The 13,826-nt window shown below is 39.5% G+C and overlaps 1 protein-coding gene across 1 annotated transcript; it reads right to left on the bottom strand.

Moving 5' to 3' along the window:
• Positions 1-3,147: 3,147 nt before the first annotated feature.
• LOC139718641 (origin recognition complex subunit 5-like) lies at positions 3,148-13,547 on the bottom strand. The gene is made up of 9 exons (XM_071630102.1): positions 13,375-13,547; positions 12,769-13,062; positions 12,003-12,189; positions 10,815-10,945; positions 10,060-10,199; positions 7,995-8,211; positions 6,645-6,755; positions 5,921-6,033; positions 3,148-3,193 (listed from the first exon to the last, which is right to left on the bottom strand). The coding sequence occupies exons 1-9, from the start codon at positions 13,489-13,491 to the stop codon at positions 3,148-3,150; spliced, it is 1,356 nt and encodes a 451-aa protein (XP_071486203.1). The 5' UTR covers positions 13,492-13,547.
• Positions 13,548-13,826: the final 279 nt, after the last annotated feature.

Genomic DNA, 13,826 nt, shown 5'->3' with positions numbered 1-13,826 from the left:
GATATGTCTACAACATGGAGTTGCAGAAAGCTGTACTTGCAGAAAATTACGTAAGGATTTCATGTAGGAGAACCAGGGGAGCATGGATGGAGTAGGCCTTTGGAGACGGACCAAAGGGCTTTTAAACACCACATCATACGCAATCACGAGGAGAGTGATAACCAAATCTGGCTTCAAGCATTTGATACTCCCTGTAACCACATTTTGATTCATTCAATTGATCGAGACATCAGGATGATTGGCTCCCCTTGGGTTTTGACAACAAAACATTTGTTATACAAGATGGGAGCCAAATTTTATGACAAAAGGTACATGTACCGGTATCTCAGTGTATCCCCCTCTTTTTTAGTCTCCTTGCATGGAAGACACTGAATCTTGGACATTTAATGGAAAAACATATTGATGTTAGAAAGTGTCTCCAGGTTCAGTACATTTGCTCAGGGTGTGATTTCGTTTCATTCTTTGTGCACAAAGGAGAGAGTTTTTTTCCCTAAGATGTCCTTCCTAAAGGAAAGAGGTTTTTCTCTAAGATGTCCTTCCAATTCATTACTTTCATAAGTGGTGAACAAAAGAAGTCAAGGACATACAAGTATTGCCCAAAATGACTCTCAGCATAAATTAAGATCATGGTTTACTAGCATTTTACTCATATTTCCTGCTGCAGAACAAGTTGCACTCAATGTGCAGTGGACCTATTCATCAGAAGACTTGTTGTGATTACATAACACACAGTTATGTCAGCTGCCTCATAATGTAAGAGAAATGGATCAATCAGCTAGGCACTGTAAAATGTAAACACAGAGGACATCAATCGGTATACCACGTAAGAAGACATGTACCGACCTTGATATTGGACATTCTCCGTGTAGAGAGGACGCTTTCCACGACAAGTTAAAGTCTTACTTCATAAACATTGTGACACATCCACATGTGAGGGAGAATAGGCAGCTATTTGACATCCCATATTTTCTCCTGACAACCCTGTGATCTCTGAACAATTAGTCTGATGAGCTTCACATATACTTGGTAAACAGCAAAATAGTCATCACAGTGGTGACAGAGACATGGCTCAGGGATGACCTGCCGGATGATCATGTTTACTATTGAGGGATTTCAACTATATCTACTATATTTCAAATATTACTATACATGGATCATTTATAGAATATGATGCTCCATTAAGTACAATACTAAAAGATACCCGAAATCAGAGATTACTCATTTGTTTAGAAATCTTTAACATTTAAACATTTTAATTAATGAAATCATTTTCATTATCATTTTAATTCCACTGATCAGATGGATGTTTTCCCTTTTTATGGGATGCATTTGTCGTTTTTACTTACATTTTTATCTTTTACATATTTGTGTTGCATTGCAACTGTCCATTACTTGTTTATCTTATATTGGACTGAAAGTTGGAATTACATGTACATACCTTTCACCTGAGTTTTCTTTAAAAAGATTCTTTTTTTTTTCAACATGTCTATTAGAGTGTTTTCTGTAGTATTAGTAAAATGAGATATGCTATGCTGATCTCTGTAAATTAATTCTTTCACTTGTAACACTGCAGATCAGTGACAATATTGTATCCCAATATCGAAGTAAAGACAGTGCTGGTCAAAGGTTTGGTGCCCGCAAGTAGAATATATGCCGCTGTCCCACAAGCAAAATATCTGTCACAGGTTTGACGCTCAAGTTAAATATCCAGCCGGACAGCCCACAACAGTGTAGAAGGAATGCAGTAGATATGTTCAGTGAAAATAGTGTGACCTGGAGCAGATGGCTACCACAGGCTTTTTTTAGCTGTACCATCGACTGCTCACTTTACTTCAAAATTTTGTGCAAAAGACTTGCTCCGCTTAGGACTGGGGTTATTGCATAATGTAGCAGACTGTACTTCTGCACTTTATCTTGTACAGCCTGTTGGTAGCGAACTATCCTGTCATTGATGATAATCACCGCGTGAATGTAACTTGCAGGTAAGGAGCACATTTCAATAAACCTGATTGCTTGTGATATGAAGAGCATATAAATGTGGCTATTTTCCCCTTACTGCAATGTGCATTCATACTTGCACCTCCGCTGCATACACGGTGTACATCTTTGAGCCCATTATCAAGAATGTTTTAACGACCCCACAGAGATGTTGATCACAAGATGCATGTGTAGTCATGGAGAAAGTCCACTTCTTGTACACCTGCTGAACATGCTGCTAGAGGAATCAATTTCCCCAACTTCCCCCCCCCCCCTTCCCTAACAAACATGATAGATAATCTGTTCCAACAGAAAAAAAAAACATGTGACAAAATATTTCACAATGCAACTGAACAAACGCAATTTTTCACATAGACATTTTTACATTCACACATTCATTTAGACTGTTTCAACTTGTAAGATATTTTGGATATCAATACAATAATATCCAATCTGCTCAGAAGCTCAAACAAACTGCAAAATAGAATATCAGTCATCAGTCAAATACAAATTTTCTCTTTTCTTGATAACCACAAATTGGCTGAAGACATGAGGCAGTACTACTGCGATCTTCTGTCGTATGATGCAATACAACATGGTGGGTGAGGGGTTATAGCCATATGGGTTGATATCCAAGCTGTGGATTCAGTTCAGGGCGTTAGAAACATATGATGTGGTTGAGTCACAAATCAATGAGTCAAAAACGAAATGAGTGTGACTCTTAAATACTGCACCAGAGCACATACCAGCATTCCACACAATTTATCCAGCAGCCACAGGAGAGCAATTAACATCTTGTAACAAAAAGTATGTTTAACATTTGTTTGTTTGTTTTGTTGTTGTTGATGTCATTGTTGTTTTTGATGTTGGTTTAGCCCATCACTCCAAAATCAAACAATCGTCTCAGGTCCAAAGCATCTTGGGAAACAAAAATTCTCCTGTCGTTTCGTCAGCAAACAATTGAACAAATAGGTGTGGAGCACATTTGGTGGTGCCCAGCATACCGATCCATCTTCGCAGCATACGTTGTCCCTGAACCAGTCACGGCAGGGATGTTGCAAATGAGTCATCATTACATCTTTTCACACAATATCAAGAATTCTGTGAATTTTGTAATTTCAGGTCAGACTCACAAACACCATTCTCGCCCAGCTTCGGTCAAAATGGTCTTCAGACGAAGTCATACAGATACCGAATGATGTCAAAGTTTACGGTTCTGGAAATGGAAGAGAAAGAATTAAATGTGGTAATTCTACCTAATATCAAAGGTATTGTTTACCTTTGGATCCAGTTATTTCAAAAATATTTGAGTTATCACATTTGATGCATATGTGTAGGTCAGTTGAATCACTAAACACCCTACCATATAAAATTTAGCAATAAAGCCTAAAATATAAGGAGATATCACCATTTTTCTCACTAAACCATAACTTTAGACAGTTTAGTGTAGAAACAATTTCACTGCAATTATTGTTCACATTTTGTGTATGTAAAAATACTTAAGATTGATAATACACAGGGCTCGACACTAACGGTAGTCCGGTGGCCCGGGGCCACCAAAAACGCACGTCGGGCCACCAAAATGTCAGAAATGAAGAACATAGGCGGCCTGATCGGGCCACCAAAAAAGGTCGGATATTTGCCTTTGGGCCACCAAAAATAAAAGTTAGTGTGGAGCCCTGTTATACGCATTAACATTTTTATATTGGTTGTTTCTATCCCTCACTCACATTTTAGAACTATTTTGAAGTACTATAGCTGGATTTTTGTTTCTTCTGCAAATGGTAAATAATGGCTCTAAGATTCCTGCTGACAGCAAGCTTTTGAGTAAATGTCATTATTTATAAACTAGCAGCACCCGTGGAAATCCACGGGTCTGAGGGGTTTAATTTTTTTTTCTCATAATACGATTTTGCACATTTTTATTGAAGAAATAAAAAGAAAAGTCTTCTCATTCTTTCGTTAATTGTGCTGTCTTCTAAATGACCACCCTTCCCAGAAATTTTATAATACATTTTTGTAGTATATGCCAGGCGATCCGGTCCATTGGTAGGGATCATTCCCGCCACTACTTGCTTTTATTATAGAACTTGAGTTTCGAGGGGTTATTTTGCACCCGTTGAAGTCCAACAGTTGTCTTGTTGCCCCTCACCCCTCCCCCCCCCCCCTCACGCACACACACATTTCCACCTCCGCAGGGCAAAAAACAAAAACATTCAGGAAAAATTACCAAAAACGCAAATGAGATTCCCCGAAAGTTCTGCCCACAGGTTGTTCCCGTCGAAACGGGAAGATATTAACACTATGACTTTGATTACCCCCTGCTCTTGCATCCACGTGGGCACCCGCGGGAATCCACAGCTGGTCTCAAGGCCTCGGTTTGTTTTGTGGGGTTTTTTTTTTTCATGTTTCTTTTCCCCACGTTATGAGAGAAAAATAAGGTATTTTCGTCTTCATAATTTTGCTCCCTCATTTTTGTTTTTAATCACCAAAACTTGGCTTGATATATCATATTAATATAGAACTACATCTGCTTCAGATTGTACATTATCATAATCAATATTAGGCCTACAATTATTGCTCCTATTATTATTATTATATCATTATTATCATTATCCTTATTATTATTATTATTATTATTATCATTATTATTATTATCATTGTTATTATTTGGGGAGGGGGGATCATAGTCATCAGGTTTAATAGGCACCCGTGTGAGTAGGTTCTCACGACCTCGTATTTTTTTTCTTTAATATTTTTCCCATGTTATGGAAGAAAGAAGAATATATACATCACTGCATTCGTCTTCATTTGCTCCCTCTTTTTTTTTGTCACCAAAACTTGGTTTGATAGACCATAGAACCACACATTCTATTTCCACTTGCAATTTTAAAAATAGGCGGTCGGCAAAGCGAGGTTTTCCTCTACGTCCGCTCATCTTATGAATATGTATGATTACAGCAGCTCTGCAGTAAACGAATGGACACAGCTGCGCGTGTAATCTGATATGTAAGGGTACGATCGGCAAATATATTTAGCCGCGTCCTAAACAGTCTGCGTACAATGACACCGGACTTGAGAGCAAACGGCGAGCAAACTAAATGACGTACCTGAGCTGCATATAGTATTCTGCAGTTGTGCAAATACAACTACATAACCAACGTTCGTTGTTTTCATTTGGGGACGCCAATAATGGCGAACTGTACGTAAATGCCCTTGTAGTCCATATCACGCACACACAGATTCGTGTAACCATCGTCAATACATTCAGTACACGTAACAGGCGGAGGCAAAGGTACATCACAGAACTATATACACACAGTGTAGAGTGTGTATAGAGTTCTGCGAGGTACATTGTGTGTGTGCGTGCGCGTCCGCCGGAAGATGTCAGAGATTTCGCTGCACCATCATCTTTAGTATCCCCCAGTGTCTCTGCAAGCTAAAAGATGGAAAATCGAGAAAGCGGGAGGCCAGCGCAGGTACCGTGAATATTGAAACGCTGGGCTCTTTCGTCACGCACAAAAATGCATTATGCATGTAGCTAATTAATTTTTCTTTTTCGTCCTCGACGTCGACACGGAGGCGGAGAGGGGACGAAACCCGCGCCATTCGATGTAGGATACTCTCCTGCGGCCGACGGCACCGGTCGCAACTGCCCGGAGCCGACGGCTCGGGAGGAGATAGAGAAACCAGCAACGCCGAAATAAAACAGGAAATACATAAGGCCGCGACAACAACAACAACTTCGAGTATTATAGTATAGGATGATGGTATGGTATATCCTAGATAACTATGCTTTTAGTCTAATATCAAGTGATTTTTGTGTTAATATGGAATTTTTCAGTATGAGGGTTCTTTTTGTGGGAGGACATTTTCTACATTTTAAGATATTGTGATGTTGCACATTAACTTGACAGATTTGAATACTCAGCATAGGGCATACCTTGAAATAGACCGGATGAAGTCCAGCGACACGGTGCACTTGTACTTTGGAACATCCAGCTGGTCATCATGGCCAACATGAGACAGGAGTTGGAGGGTCACAAGGGAGGAAATCTGAAAATGGATGAAGAACAGAGAAGAGATGGCTCAAAATTTTACTCAGATTCAGAATTACACGCACTACCATATCTTCTTTATCATTCCCAAGTTAGAAATTACATCTTGCCGCTCCACTTCAAACATGCATCAAAATTCATAAGGTTGATTAAGAAATCATACATGTACAAGAATTGTTTCCTTTATTCCACAAATAGCAAGCCCCAGAGAAAGAGCACAGGATAGTACCTGAGAAAATACAACAATGTAGCAAACTGCACTGCTTGCAGTTGAAGAATCTGTTTTTATAATCAATTCAATAGCAGGTTTACTCCAGCTTCCTTGCACAAAAACATACACATTGGACTGATACGAAATAGAAAAGCTCTACAAAAGGAAATCATTATATCAAATACATACTGAAGAGTATCATCTCTAACACTTTGATTTTCATATTTTACAAAAGCCTTGTCCAATATCATTATTATCACACATCACAGAATTTCTTGGAGTCAAAGGATGGTTTTACAGACAATACCTTTGTCATATCTAGAAACATGTTCACATATTCTTTTTTTTTAACACACACACTGGTGTGTACAATGATATGGACTTCTATCAATGGTCACCTGTGAGAAAATGTTGGCTGAGGGGGCCACTCTTGCATCGACAATGCTGTAGAAGATGGCCATGAGTCTGTCGAGAGGGAAGGCCTTTGGACCCAGCAGTTGGTTACTTGTCTGTTATGGACAAAATCACAGACAAGCCATGATTAAAGTTTGTGTGTCCCTTTTTGCAACCTTCAAAATTAGATCCCTTTCATTTGCTGGTACATTTAGGAAGTACGTAGGTAATGCAGACCTTTACCCAGAACTGAACTTCTTTATGATGGAGGGGGAAACAATACTCTAGATTTTGAGTGAATTTTATTTAGACCTTAGATATTATAACCTTCATTCTCAGTACATACAAGATGTTAGGAGAAATTATTTTCCAACCATGCAGAATTTCATGACATTTGCCAAACAAGATGTTGGCAGACATCATTTTCTAACCATGCAGAGTTTCATGACATTTGCAAAGGGGATTTACAACATTTTATTGGCATATATATAACACATAGCATAGACTTCTTTCTCTATGACAAAGGTAGTAAAATTTTCATTACATCAGTTATGTCAATGTACACATTTTTCCAAGCATAAATAACAAGCCTATAATAGAATCACCTTTGCGAGAAAACCAACATTCCTCTTATGACCAGATTTGCTGCAAAAGGTATCATCAAGGAAAGATTTTAGAGCCAACTGGGTAATTGCATCAAAGACAATTACATAATCGGTTGCATGATGCTGAAAAGCATATCATTTCTATCAGAGTCTAATCAGTTTTTCAAAATTCCAGTGCTGCTAAGATGTTTCATCATTTACTCCAGAAAAGAAATTACATTCTGTCAGGTAAACTTCAGCAATGTCAATACAGCTTTGCATTGGATTTTACAACTGACTGTACCATCACGTTGACAATGAAAAAAAGGAAAACAGGCTCAGATGGAAAACGGGATTAGATGGAACAAACACGGAAAGAAAGGAGACTGTACACCTATCGTTGGCACACTGAGTCAATAGAGAGGGCAAACAAAGCCTTCACCATTCAGGATAGCTGACTGGGCATGTTCACAAGTGTGAGCAAAACACTTTGACAGCTAAAGAGCTGTTTATGACAGCTCACAATCTGTGCAGACATGACCAAAAATCTAGAGATGCCATGAAGTACTGTACTATTAATTTCACACTTTACAGAACTCATGAAAATAGTGAGTTTTTGGTTTTTGGGTTTGTTTGTTTTTTTAGCTATAAACACATAAAAAGAAATACTATGGTCATTGGAAATTACCAATGTGTGAACTTCAGTGAACTTGATTCAGACTTTAAAGTTGTTCAGTTTCAAAAAGGTAAGGAGGGAAGAAGTGGCCTTACCTCTTTCTTCTTTGAAACCTTGGCGGACTTCTTGATCTTCCCATGGTGCTTTGCAAAGAAGCGCCTGTCACTCTTGGCTGGGTTGTAGGATGCCAGGTAGGCAGCTATCAGCAGGAACTTGGAGTAAAACGGCAGCTCCACTTGGGCCCTTGCAGAAAGCATTGTGGGAAGGTTGGCCTGTGAGGTCATTTCCTGCTGGTACTTCTCCCAATGTGCACTGAAATGAAAAGGGTGAATTTATGCATCATGTACAGATATATTTGACAACATGGAGAAATATTAACAAATACAGCATTAATAAAACATTCCAGCTGAAATTATGACTACCTTGAAACGTTACACTCTTTCTTTTACTCCAAAGCTCTGGATATACAGTACTCTCCGCGTAATCGGGTATCGCTTAAACGGGTACGCCGTTTAATTGGGTAGTAATGTCAGAGTCAGTTCCAATGCACATTAAAATTACCTGATAGTCGGGTTGCCTCTCCGCATAAATGGGTAAATAATTTTCTTCTACTCTAATTTCCACCCACTTTTATCGCAGATATAACACTTTAAGAAATCATGCATGTCAAATTTCCGCGGCTAATTGCATTCTCTGCTTAATTTGCAAAGAAGACCGATCATTTGGGAAGTGATTAAACATACCAACACATGTACACGTACCGACTTGCCACATGAAAACGAACATTACACGTAGCTGGAACTCACAATTTATTGCATAGACAGACAGGAATTGACCACACTTGCGCTCCTCCCTTGCTCCGCAAAAAACATTCACAACACAAGATGTTTGCACGAAAATCAGACCATGCATCAGCTCCATAATTTTCCTCGGCCACTTCTCGAAAAGTAACCCGATGTTCTACATGACTAGTGCACGCAAGGAAACGTGTTCATTTTGGGAAATGTCTACATGTTAGCGAGGAGTCTATAGTCAAACGATAAAGTTTTCTGAAGACATATTTGTCCATAAAAAGAGTGTAAATTATAGTTCGTGACTGAGCAAGTGTAAGGTATGTATAATGTGCCGTGCAAGCATGCTTGCTAAGCATACAGTGTACATACTGTAGGTGTTTTATGTGAATCCTACAGTGTACATTGCATACATGTAAATTTTACACTTTGTGTGAGTCAATTATGAATGAGACGTGTTCTTCTGTTAATCGGGTACTCCGCTTAGTCGGGTAAGAAACGCTATGCCCGAGCCTACCCTATTATGCGGAGAGTACTGTACTTGCCATTTCAATGATTTAATATGACAGACCACTACCATACACTCCTGTCACGGAACCCACTGTTTGGCTTTACTTTCTACTCCATATGATATTTCTATCGAATGTACGAACGTACTTTGTATTTTTCTGGATCAGTTTGGATGTCTGGTCAATCATCACAAAGTTAATTTACTCATACCCTAAAGGAATCTGTAAATGTGGATTGTTATTACCTCCGCCAAGGGGGTAGGTTATGTTTTCGTTACCGTTGGTTTGTTCGTTAGTTAGTTAGTTAGTTTGTCTGTGTGCAAAATAACTCAAAGTAGTTGACGGATTTGGATGAAACTTGCAGGAAAGGTTGAGAATAACACAAGGAACAAACGATTAACTTTTGGTAGTGATACAAGAATTTTGGGGGAATTTATGAAGGATTTTTAATATTTTGGCAGGTAGGGTCAATGAACTTGGGAGGTCAGGCTGCGCGTATCTGAGGTTTTCATGCGCGCACTAAAGTGCGTGCTCTAGTTTCTGCTGGGGCGAGGCGCGCCGCACATCTGAGGGTTTATGACGTAACAAAGACTTCTATATTGGGAAATAGGGCGATTTTTCAGCGGGTGGAAATCACTGATCTTATGGAATAGCAAGATCACCGTGGAAAGAAGCTGCTTGGCGGAGGTCTGCGCTCTCAGAGTGCTTCTCTAGTTGTGCTAGTCAGCCTCAAAATGATATATTTGATGATATAACTGCATTGCTCAAATTGACCACTTTCATACAAAAGATGTAAGTAAAATCAATTCTTTAACTGGCAACAAGAAATTCTTTGCATTCTATGTTTCCTTGAATCATACCTTGATACCTCCCGCAGGTAGACAGTTTGAAGAGCCTTCTTGAGGTGAGGTTCAATGTTCCTCCACAGCTTGTGTGCGTCCCCTTCCGTTGCCTCGCCCTTGCTGATGGGCTCGACATACTTCGGAAAATTAAGTTTTGCCTGCAAAATGAAGGGAAAAAAATAGCTTTTACTGTAGTAATACCTTTATATACGCATTGGCAATTTCTTTCATATTTTATCCTCAGGTTACATTTATGAACAATATGGAATATGTGACTTCTTATCCACATGCCTTCTAGTTTGATAGTAAAAAACAAAAATGTTTGCTGTTTTCTCTAGTAGACTGAGTTACTTAACCTGTTTGTACCGGCACCTGCTCAACTTGTCATGCCTTTTCATCATTCAATATTTCCATCCAAACTTGACGTGCTTCTAAAGTAATCAACTTCAGTTGCAGCAATGTGCCTCAGCCTCATCAACAATCAGTTATAGCAATGTGCATCAGCCTCATCAACAATCAGTTGTAGCAATGTACATCAGCCTCCACAGGAAATGCTATGGTGACACAATAGGGACTAGTATTGGTACTTAAAGTAATCCCCATTCATTGACAATTAGTTTCTTGACATCTATACCAATAAACAAAGAAAAAAACTCTGCCATGCCTGCCTATTGGTGAACAAAGTACGGCAAAGGGTTAAGCATTTTGCATTTGTCTGAGAGCTTAGCTTCACAACTTTGAGCAGCACTTCATCGACAAATGAGAATCCTCACCAAATGCCGCAGCTCATTGAGGTCCCTGCAGGCCATGTAGAAGATGCTGAGGAGGAGGTTTACGTAGGAGGCGTAGAAGGTGGGCTCGTATCCTTGAGGGCAGTCAGAGGCAATGATCTCCAGAATCTCACCTGCCAATTTACACAAGGGCAAAAGGATGATTTATGACAAATTCCTATTTGAGTCTCCTAGAAGGCAATGCAATGCAAAATTCTGTACGAGCTGAAATTTTTGTGTAGAGATATTTTCGCGAATTGCTACTTGGAGGACATTTTCGCGTGTTGTTCATTTCGTGGTTGCGAGGGTCTAACTGACTTACTTATTCGCGCATTGTTATTTTCGCGGTTCAAAGACGATTCGCGAAATTCGCGAAATTCGCGAAAATAAAACCACCGCGAAAATTTCAGCTTGTACAGTATTGAATATACACAATCACCACAGCTGGCATCACTGCTTGGTGCCTTAGCATCCTTCAGTACCATTAAAACCATACTAGTCCCCTTTTGGGGGAAAAACAACAAAAACATGTCTCTTGACTGCCTAAACACTGCCTTCTATTGGTCAATAGAATCAACCTGTCATCTAGACATAGTCTCTGGGTTTAACAACTCTGGCTTACAAACTTTGCAATTTTTCTGTGACACATGGGCATTTCACTTGCCTTTTCCATCTCCTTTTCTGCTTTGTTTGTTCTACCATTGACAGCGTTAAATAAAATGGGAGGCAAAAATGTGGACACTAACGTAACTACCAGCTTTGTACTGCCCACAGTATACAATTCAATCCAAAGGAGGAAATCACATAAAACTCCATGTACAGAGCTGTACTACATACACAAAAAGATTTTTTTCGAAAACTCTCCCACAGTTGAAAATATCTTTTACAAAACAAATAAAAATAAATAAATCCAACATACACATACGGATTCAATTTTGACCTTCATTTACTGTACTGGTGTTCAATTCCGAATGGTGGAACATGCTTAAAAATTTGCAGGAAACATTAGGAAAGAGCAATTGAAGCAAAGAAACTGTGCACTCTTATTGCTGCAGATCAATGAATGAAACACATCAAATATTGCCACACGAGCAAATTTATCTGCCATACAAAACCTACCAACATTTTAATCAAATTAAAGATCTACAACTGTTCTGATTATCGAGGTAAGGTATGGATGACCAAACTCACTCTTGGTGTAGTCAGGGAAGTGAATGACCGTGGGCTCGCGGTAGCCTGTCCCGCAGCGGAACTTCTCCCACACAATCTGGCTCAGAAGGATGACACACACGTTGCACCGAGAGAGTTCCGACAGTCTGAGGAAGGCTGGTAGGATGTGGCCATCCATGAACCTCAGCCTTTCTGCCTTGTCAAGCACCTGTGAGGACCAAGACGATATGTCAGAATTGATGTCCAATTTTATTCATTCACTTGACTATTTTTCCAACTCATTTCATACTATCTTGTCCATTTTAATCCTGAATATCATTGCAACATATCAAGATCTTCTCTTGCTTCTTGTGACATCACAAGAGGCAAAAAGAAGCATATTGTATGATTTTGCTACAACACACATTTCCAATAAACACCTGCCCAAGTATATTCGGGACTCGTCCTCAACGGGTTAAGACAACATGATGCACCTTGCCATAAAATACATGCACAGTAGGTGCACATTGCCAACAACATCATAGGCTTTCGTATCATTAAGAACAGCATAGTTGCATAATATTGTGTATGTGTATTACTTTGCTCAATGTTGCCTCTGTGACATAACAGGATGCAAACTATGTAACAAATATGCAATTAGCTAACGACAGCTTCTTGTGTCTTCATAAAATACCACCTCACAGCCTCTCTTTTCAAAGTAACCCCAGAACAATTCTGACATTTTCTCAAGTTGACAAGTTATGACTGTGGCTTTGTATGAATGCCTGTGATGCACCACAACACTCACAATGTAGACAGTCTCCTCAATTTTCCTCTCCTCAATGACCCCTCGCAACAAACGGACAAAGTCATTGGCATTGTCGCACCGGGCGTACTGGGAGTAGCCGTTCTCCGGGCATGGTCCTTGACCGCTCAACTGGTTGAGGATCTCCTCATACAGCTGCCTCTGGTTCTGCCACTCAACACAGTTGACAACGGCCCGCACTGTACCAACAGCCTCGAGCACGGCTGCGACAAGAACCGACTTGCCCGTTGCTGAGTGACCATACAGGAACACAGCTGGGCATGTCACATGACATGGCTGAAAGTATAAGATTTGACAGAAAATTAGATGCTGGAAATACAACAGTGGCTTTCTGAAAACACAAAGTGCAGACCTACTGTAGGACCCTACTTCATTGTGATAACTATTGGAACAGTTGGACCAAGGCATAATGACAAGTTTCCTTCCTAATTTATCGTAAATCTATTAGCTCTATCAACTTTGCTCTTGTTCACAAACCTAAATGAGGGCTTCTTGCTCTCCATATTTTGTTGTTTTTTTTGCTGCAAAATTTTCAATAGCATAAATATGGAAAAAATTTTAAAACATTTGAATGTAGTAGGCCTATACCTGTCCCATCAGGGCAAACATCATGGCAAGCTGTTTTCCTCTGCACGGCAGGTCTCCCTGAAGCTTTCTGGTCAGAGCTGCTACATCCAGCACATTCTCTTTCCTTCGTGGTGCCATCGTGATGGAAGCATACAAGCCAAACTTGCATTAATTAAAGTTCCAGTTGTACTTCATCAACACACGGGCCTATGTAGGGGAAGAATAAGGGAAGAAATGCAAAATATAGGCAATTACAAATGTTGGAGGAAATGAACAGAATTGGGCATTTCCACAGTAGGGTAACATGCCCAGTATTGCTTTTTTGCAATATTTTTCAAACTAAAATAATACATACATGTCATATCTACAGCAGTGCATGTGAAATATATTAAATTTCTTTAATCTCAACTTTCATTTTGTTAAATATCTCACAGAACTGCACAAAATCCCGAAATATTTCACCTTGAAAATTC

Source organism: Diadema antillarum, unplaced genomic scaffold, assembly GCF_040938485.1.
Source record: "Diadema antillarum isolate AM-2024a unplaced genomic scaffold, OU_Dant_1.0 scf00000098, whole genome shotgun sequence".
NCBI classification, from domain to species: Eukaryota; Metazoa; Echinodermata; class Echinoidea; order Diadematoida; family Diadematidae; genus Diadema; species Diadema antillarum.
This window is presented reverse-complemented; position numbering and strand designations above follow the sequence as displayed.

Coding starts and splice junctions, on each gene's coding strand:
- LOC139718641 (XM_071630102.1), bottom strand. CDS start 13,491: ATGGCACCACGAAGGAAAGAGAATGTGCTGGATGTAGCAGCTCTGACC. Junction 12,190..12,768: donor TTGAGGAGACTGTCTACATT/GTGAGTGTTGTG, acceptor TGGTCCTCACAG/GTGCTTGACAAGGCAGAAAG. Junction 6,756..7,994: donor AGGTTTCAAAGAAGAAAGAG/GTAAGGCCACTT, acceptor TGTCCATAACAG/ACAAGTAACCAACTGCTGGG.